The following is an 8,940-nucleotide window of genomic DNA, read 5'->3' on the forward strand; positions in this document are numbered from 1 at the left end:
ACAAGAAGAAGAAGAAGCATGAACTCATCACTTATGCTACAACACACCACTTGTAGTCCACTCTATTGTGAGAGATTGGCCTCATTGCTCTTGTGTGCATGCAATACTTGAGTGATGGATTGAGGTCCTGTGGAAGATTAGCCCAAATCTATGGCTTGTCCTCTTCAATAGCAGCTCTTCAATCTTATGGCTATCACACCTTACGTGCGAGGTCTCCATGCTCTAGGTCGGTTAACCTTCCACAAGTTGACATTTGTGTCGGTGTATTTTGCTATGCTATGCAACCCCCAACAATGGCATCATTGCTGAATGCCATTGCTGAGGATCAATTGCCTAGCTGATGGATTGGATCGATGAAAAGAGCCTAAATTTTTAGTAATATTTTATTGATTACGCGTGTGTGTAGCTTGAGTTGGTGTATGATTTGGTTCTGTGAAGGATGTGTAGAATTGAAGTGGAAACACTATGAACATCCTTGATTTAATTTCATTTTTATGATTTTTGTTCAAATTTTCCATGAAAAAACTCATTAATTGTGCTAACGTTTCCCTAATTGTGACCCTAGCTATCCAGTAATCTAGTAAGAATGTTTGTGCTACACATGGGTAGGTTCCAAATTAGAGGCTTTCATTGCACTCGAATCTTGTTGCTTTATGCTATGTACCTTCTGAGCTTGCTGAACTCTACGTGCACCTACAAGTTTTTTTTAGCTAATTGGGTGGATACACACACTATTTCACATGATGTGTGTGTATGGGGAGGGGGGGCAAAGTCAGAATGTGTATCATTTGAGTTCACCCCATAGGGGTTTCTTAATTTCCAATAACTAAAAAATTACATTTAAAGAGCGGTTTAGTAATGAAAACTGAAAAAACATTGCAGGTTTATGAAGGTTTAGGGAATGGGCACTAGGAGGCCCATTCTGCAGGTCAAGCGACCGGCGGTAGTCGGGAGCTTGCTGGAGAATGGATCAACCAATGGCCATTCCAGACAAGCATGATCGTTGGGAGGCTAACAGCTCAGCACCCAAAATCTGTATATTTTGCCGTGTTTACACGTCAACACGCAAAAAGAATTCCGCCAATTTTGCGGGATGTAGTTGGTGGCTATGTGCAGAATCGGTCGACCAGTGACTATGATGGGAGAGGGGTCACTTCATACATGAAGGAACATGTATGTAGAGAGATCTTAAATATATCTCTTGACCTTGCCTGATGTAGATTATTTTCTAAAGATGGAGATCCTTTGGTGTTGAGTACAATCAGCTCAGGAAGAGGAATATGTAATCAATAGGGTCTCTAGTTCCCAAAATCAGGTTAGAGATGGACAAGCATTGAGTATCATCATCACAACACTAGATGCTGACCATGTGAATTATATAGATGATGCAAACACAAGAAGATTTAGAAATTTTCTCGTGTAGAAAAACAGAGTCGTTCTCAGTGTTTTTCATACAATGCATAACATCATGAGCTTCTGCTCGAGAGGCACCGAATACCTAGCTAGGTATGTGGCACCTCCCTTACAGAAGCTCATGATGTTGAGTAAGTCACAATGTGGGAAATATTGTGAGAATTTGTCCAAAACTTATGGTGAAAGACATCGTATGAAGTATAGATCAGTCTTGAAAAAATGTTTGGTGCGAAAGCCGAGCACTTGTATAGCATGACATTGGAGCCGAGTGTGTGCACGCAATTGCTTTACATAATTGCCAAGGTGGACGAAAATGAAAAATTAGCCTAATTCTAAATTCTATATAAAAATATAATAAGTATTGTTTTACAACGACAGGTTTTTAGTATATAATTTCAACTGTTCTTTTATTTCAATCTATAGACATTGTCCAATTTGCAATGGAGCAAATGCTAGTAGACAGTTGGCATGATGAATGGTCCCGCCTTGTAGCCCACAATTTTGCATGAGGACTCACTCTGTATTATGCAAACAAGAAGTGGTTAGATGACAACTCAACCACAAAATTCTTCCATGTAATAGGACTAGGGACTGCCAACTTTTTACCTGCTTAAACTTTGCTATAGCTGAGTGCATCTTGAAGTTGATATGGGTTGCATCCATGGATGTTACTCGTGTTGATTGAGCTTCACCTGTTTTGACAATTCCAAATGTAGACTATTTGAGGATTTAATTAAAAATTAACACGCCCTAATCTCTATAGCAACACTCACAAGCATAGGATAGATATTAATCTCAATCAATAGGAAAAGTTTTAGCAAAATGCACACACTCTTGGGCATGCCAGTAGATGTTTTATTTTTTTGCCAAACTATATTAACTTAGTAGAGAAATCTACAAGGACCCTCAAGCACAGCTTGTCCCTTGAGGGAACATCACCCTACCAAAGAGTACCACACACAAGAGAGTTACTAAGATAGATACACTCGAGGGTACCACCCTGAAGATGGCTCTCAAAGCTTGTTTCGGTATGAGCACAACCCTGTTTTCTTGTACAATCTTTGAGCAACCAACTGTCGAGGGGTCCCATATGTTACTGACTATCATTCCCCACTTAGATTCTGACCATTGCTTATGCAATTGTTTCTTGAGGGAGGAGAACCAATCTCTTTTCAACATCAGGTTAAAGTAGATTTTGTTGGTTTGCGGTTTCGAGAAAGTTCTCTTCAAAGATCATATCCATGTTTTCCACTGAAATTCACACTTGCAAATAGGTATCAGAACTTGATCTAGATCTGCAACGGCTCTTTGGATTAGCAGGTTTTCGGTTTCGTTAAGGAGAAACTGAGTAGTCAATTGGTGGTCTGCTTCTTTCCATCTCGCCTTACTGCCATCCCAAAATGATGCAAACCTTTGTTATTTATCTTTCTGGCAATGTCTCTCCAAAAAGGATTTACCAACTCCCTTCCCACTTTCGATAGCCACGAGGACAACTGTGTTATGGAGTTTTGAAAATATATAGTGGTCTCCCCCCATTCTAGGGTCTCCACAGCTCTATTACACTTACAAACCATCTCGATGCCACCCAACCTTAGGTTCACCCACCGAGGTACCAACAACCTGTCATGATTCCCTATCTCCTTCCATGGGTCCCCTTGCGAGGAAAGCTTCACTTTGTCAATCATGGCCCATGTCATAATGGCCCATACCTCTCCATACGAATAGATGTTTAAGCCTATGGGTGTACAATAGGGTAAAGGAGCCAATTAAAAGCCGGGTCCATGTCCTGAGACCCGACGGCCCTTTTTTATTTTGTCCCAGATTAGGGACACATTGAAGTCGACGTTGCTAAAGCGCAAGGCAGGAATGCATCATCATCATATCACGAGTTTGAGCCACGTTGGCTCAATGGCACAAGTTACATGTCTTCCTACTCACAGCCACTTTTGTTACACATTAATTTTTGTTTGGTGTTGTGTGTCTTGTGCACTCAGTGTTCATGGCACTGTTTCTATCCCCGATAATCCAAGTTGCGCTCAGCTCTCCAATGTGCCCTTCCAAGCTTAAGAAAACAGTGCAACACAGTGGCCACAATTTATCGCCTAACCTTTTATGGGGTAGGGAAAGGTCCCCAAAGGACATTTCCTTATAATATATGCAATAACACATTGCAACCCGTAGGGTGTGAGAAAGGTCGGGGGCCATATGGTGGGACATTTTGTATGCGAGGGGCCAAAAAAAAAAAGTGATGACTTGTTAGCGTGCCAATCATTTCTTGCAAGAATTAGTTTCCTCTACATGTTAATGTGCCACATGATACATAATTGTGTATTCTAGCGGATGACTTGGTGACTTGGTGAACCCTCGTCACTATCTTACATTGGGTCAATGAGGGGGATCTAAGGCCCAAATTTGGGGGTGCGAAGCGGCTTTGATCTCAATTGTCCGATCTTTGATGAACTAGGGAGTGAATTAAGGGTGAACTCGGGGCAAACTCGGGGCAAAAATGGCATCCGAGTTCACCCCTAGTTCACTCGCCTCGCGGGGAGTGGATGGAATTCGAGACTTCTCGCTTGCCAAACGAATGACCTACCACCATGCTAGCGCGTATTGTAGCCCATGTTGGCATGGCACATGATCACACCCTAGTTCACCCTTAGTTCACCCCAGTTCACCGCATGATCCGACAAATGTGATTAAAGCCGTCGCACCCCTCCCAAATTTGGGCCCTAGATCCCCTCTCAATCATAGGGTTGTGCCATATAGTGATGATGTTGGCGAACCAATGTACTTTTTGTCAATCATCTTGGTACATATTGGCTTCGTTAGGAGAAATCTTCAAAGATTCTTCCCTTACATCTATTCAGAGTAGCACATCTACCAAGCAAAACCCCACTTTAGAGTTTTGAAAGTCGAATTGTCCACCTCCTACTATGGAGGTCCATGCACTAATACTCTTGTCTTAATTTTAATGAAAAACCTTTGTGTTTCTTTCCCCAAAATTCCCCCTTGGTTCTGTCACGGACTCACGTGTGTATTTATCATTGCCGCTCTTCGTCCCGATGCGTCCAATACGCCGTTGCTAGCTCCCCCTCATGTCCTCCTACCGCCGTTGATGGATGTGAGCATATACTCCTAGTTTGTGTACGACACTTTTGTCCCTATTGCTCGTCGTTCTCCCCCCTCTTGTCTCACTAGGTTCTCGCACCATAGGACGACACCTATCAGCCTTTTCTTTGTCCTCTTAAGGCCTCTTTCCACGCTTGTCAAATGTGCACATTTGTGTGAGGAGCCAAACATTTTCGTGAGTACCTATTTGGTGGTCCTCTTTTTTTCACCCTTTCTTAATTCTACCCTTAAAAGTCTACCCTTAAAAGGAGTGCACCATTTTTTGATTAGACAAGATCATCTTAAAGATGTGAAAACCATTTAAAACAAAGCAAAACTTTACCCAAACCACAACGGGAAAAGTGCAAGCTAGAAAACAACATTTAAGATATGTCCAATCACCTACTTTGAGGCCTTATTTGTCGGGAGCATGGGACCTAGAGGCTTAAACGTTATGGCCACAAATGGACCCTTTTTGGTTGCTTGTAAACAGGCCCTTAGAGCACATACACACGGTGAGTTTCTTAATTGTTCCTTAACTTTTCTAAAGGAATGAAAAGGAACCATTTCATTTTCCCACGCACATCTCTATCTTTGTTCAAATGTACACGTGGAGGTCATTTGTGGGAAAGGCTCAAGTAGACAAAACCTTTTAAAGCAAATGACCTACGACTCTCAGAGGAAAGGAGCATTCCTTTTCATAAACTTTGAAAAGGAAGAAGTAAACCTAGTTTTTAGGAAAACAATGCAAAATCACCATGTGAATGTGAAACTTTGAAGAAAAACCCATGTTTTTCTTTCCCAAACTCACCGTGTGAATACCTTGTTAGATCAAAAAGGGGGAATCTCCCTATGAACCCTTTTCCAAGAATAGTAAGGCACATACCGACCTGTCTCCTACTTAGAACCCTGTCCCACCTAGCACCTTTTAGGGGGGGCTGAAGCTCCACAATCCTCAGAGTCATGCGCACTCGACGCAGGGGTTATGGGGGTACGACACAATCACAGTCGGGCTTTGTGCTGCAGCCACTATAAAATAAACGAAAATAGCAAAACTTTGCAACGCTTTGCTCGTGCTCTTGTAGGTTCTTAACAGCTACTAGTAAATTGCGAGTCAAGCAACTATTTTAGCATTAATGGTTGCACGATCTTCTTCTTGTATTGGCTGTTGCCAGTAGGCCCGGACAAGAGATCATGGGGACTCTCTCTCTTGCAACAAATGGAGTCCTTGTGTTGTAACCCCTGCAATAGCGTGGCGGGATGGGGCTCTTAGTGTAATGGAGGGCCTAGATGGGCCGGCCCCATTGACTAATAGGCTGTTGAGTGTTCATCACTTTTCTTTGGTCTCTATGGCACCAATTAAACTTTTCCTGATTTGTTTCTCCTTTTAGTAGGCTATATAATATAGCAGTTCAACTTACCATAGCATTATTTTCTCTCTTTTAGGCTATTTAAAGTAATTGATAACTATGCCTGGCATGATCATTGCCTCATTTAAAATTTTTCAGTTGTTAAGGAAAAATTAGTTTTAGTGCAAGCTTGGGCCCAATGAACTATTTAATAAGTAGGCCGTGGCAAGATTTTAACTTGTATGCCATCTTTATTATGTACGATTGATGGCCATACATTGAATTATATCCACAAGTTAGAGAGAGATACATTGAACCATACCAGAGTTGAAAGAGGTCGACAGCATTTTTTGAGCGGGTGGATTGGGAGTGACTTTCCTGAGGAAGTACATAAAATCCCAATATTAGATAAAGTAAAAGTTTAACGGTGAAATGGTAAAAAGGAAGATAGCATGCTGTGTCACTGTGTGTGTCTCCCTCTCTCTCTTTCTCTCTCTCTCTCTCTCTCTCTCTCTCTCTCCGCACACATACACGAGCAGCGAGCCATTACAAGATTCCTGCAAAACCCGTGTGGATGTGTGTGTGCACTGTACCATGAATGGTGTATACTGTGACACTGTAGAGAGAGAGAGAGAGAGAGAGAGAGAGTTACTTGAGAAGCGGAAGCTCATCTGCAGTAGGCGCCCTTCCCATCCGGCTGAGGCGGCTGGGCCCAATCTTGTACGCTCCTGCGGGAGATCGCAGCACAGTATCCATGTTTCGACTTCCATGACTTTTGCTAGGCTTATTATTATGCGAGTGCTGCTTCATGATAGCCAAGGCAGCTGCGTGACTTGCACTTGGACCCGTGGTACACCGCGTAGCTGAAGACAGCTCCGACTTGGATGATCCAGGATACAGGGATCTAGATAGCGATGTGGATGACAATATGGCTCGCTTTGCCGGAGGCGGTCGGGGCGCACAGTGAGATGGGGATGTCGACGGAGGCGATGCAGCAACTGCTGTTGATGATGATGATGATGAGGCCAAATTACAATGGACCGGATGTGATACAGCAAGTGCTGGTGATGGTGAGGATGAGGGAAAATTACAATGGACCGGACGTGCAGCGGCGGGCGACAGTGCTTCGCGGGCGCGGATACGACATGGATGATCTGAGATAGTCGGCGGTGGTGGCAGGCTGCCGGCAAAAGCCCCTTTCTGAGGAGGGAGAGAGGCTAATTGAGCGGAGTTAGTGAGAAGGGGAGGCACTCTGTGTAAACGGCAACGGAAGGAGCCCTCATGGGTAGTGGGGGCGCAAAGGCAGGCCATACTAATTAAATGAGGATCGAAGCCAGGATTATGAAGAAGTGTACATAATTTACAAGCAATTAACGGCCTGACAGAGAGATTACTGGCCCATTGTTAGAGAAAATGGCAGCTAATTAGGGTAGTGAGGAAGACCCTCATCAGGGCTGCTGCTGCTGCTGCTGATCTGGCCGTCTTCATATGCAAGCTTCGATCTTTCTGCACGCGGCTCGACCTCTCTCATTTATACGACTCGCCTGGATCTATTGCATAGACGGGCATTATAAAAATATCTAGGAAATATTGAATCTTTTATTTTATACATACTTGTTGAATATCGATGGGCTTCATTATCCAAAAGCGCACATTTGCAAACATGCCGCGGATTCGGCACGTCAACACCACTAGGCTACTTTGTTGTGTGTTTCACGGCACAGTCTTTTGGCAGTACTCTCTAGAGTCTAGAGAGACTCTCTCTCTCTCTCTCTCTCTCTCTCCCCCTCTCACACATTAGTCTCTCTCTCTCTCACACACACACACACACATTGGCCCATCCTCAGGCCTATTGGCCAATTGGCAAGCGTGCCTTTTGGCAGTATCTGTACTTTGTAAAACCTCTCTCAACCTCTCTCTCTCTCTCTCTCTCTCTCTATAGTCGTGATCTGTCACCACGTCTTCAGCTCAAAACTCGCGGGGGAGATCTTTGAGTTCTCTTTGGGACTGTTCCTACGTGTCTTCTTAAACCTTCCAGTGTAAATTCGAATTCTTCCCTTCATTAAAAAAAAAAAACCCAGGAAAATATCAAATGCATCATTTTCTCTTTTGTTAGAAAACATGAGCAACGAGCATTGGCCGCCTCAACTCTCGAGCTCCTCTTATACACCGAATATACAAGGCTTACAAAAATCATTCCGTGGAATTCCTTTTTGGCCTACATTAGCCGAAACTCTAAAGGTGCCTAAAGGGCTTCCCCATAAGCTCTCTAGGTGGAGAACCCTCTCCACTAGAGCACTCATCATCCCAATACATCGTACATTATCAAGTCACAAGGTGAATTGGTAGTATTAGTGCAAGCTTGCTCCGATAAGTTTTCATCTCGTGAAACAAACATCTAGCAGCTGGTTAAATGGCAAATTGTTGATCTAGAGGATAGTTGAAACCCCCTTCAATGAACTTGCTATGGTATTTGTTTCAGGTGCAAATTGTTGATCTAGGGGGTGGTTGAAATGCCTCTCAATGAACTTGCCATAGAGAAAAGTAGATGTCTTTCAAAGTGGACAACAACACCCTTGATGAGCTTTCTACCAAAAAATGTGTTCACCCTGTGGGTTCCAAGAATGGATGTTTCAAAATTCTAAAGTTGAATATGAACTAGATTGAAAAGGATACACAACGTTGAAAAATTCACAGATAAGAGATTTCGGTAAATGATCTTGAATGCCTGTCCCTAAAACAATTTCTACCCTTTTTGCTTGACATGCTCACCCACAATTCTCTCTAAGATGCAATGCTAACCCAAATTTGGCACCTGCCATGTAATCTCTGCATGCTTGTGTTTCAGAATTGAAATGCTATGATTGGTCTTGATTGAGTATGTGCCCATGCCCCCCAACTCAGTGTGTAAGCACCCTACGGGTGAGTTCACCAAGAGGGTGACTTCATCAACTTCCACAAACACTTCTCTAGACAAATTTCAAGCAAATTGCTTCTGGCTACATGTTCAATGGTCAATAAGAAAACATTAGGCACTACTTGGCAAAGAGGTGAGATCTCAAGCATCATC

At 43.1% G+C, this 8,940-nt stretch overlaps 1 protein-coding gene across 1 annotated transcript; it reads right to left on the minus strand.

Moving 5' to 3' along the window:
• Positions 1 to 1,734: 1,734 nt before the first annotated feature.
• Positions 1,735 to 7,410, minus strand: LOC147457839 (uncharacterized). Its single transcript, XM_086512630.1, has 4 exons — positions 6,523 to 7,410; positions 6,193 to 6,248; positions 2,020 to 2,105; positions 1,735 to 1,931 (listed from the first exon to the last, which is right to left on the minus strand). Exons 1-4 carry the CDS (start codon positions 7,179 to 7,181, stop codon positions 1,866 to 1,868), a joined length of 867 nt encoding a protein of 288 aa, XP_086368756.1. The 5' UTR covers positions 7,182 to 7,410; the 3' UTR covers positions 1,735 to 1,865.
• Between the last annotated feature and the right edge of the window lie 1,530 nt (positions 7,411 to 8,940).

This window comes from Adiantum capillus-veneris, chromosome 5, assembly GCF_014529385.1.
Source record: "Adiantum capillus-veneris isolate H3 chromosome 5, ASM1452938v2, whole genome shotgun sequence".
NCBI lineage: Eukaryota > Viridiplantae > Streptophyta > Polypodiopsida > Polypodiales > Pteridaceae > Adiantum > Adiantum capillus-veneris.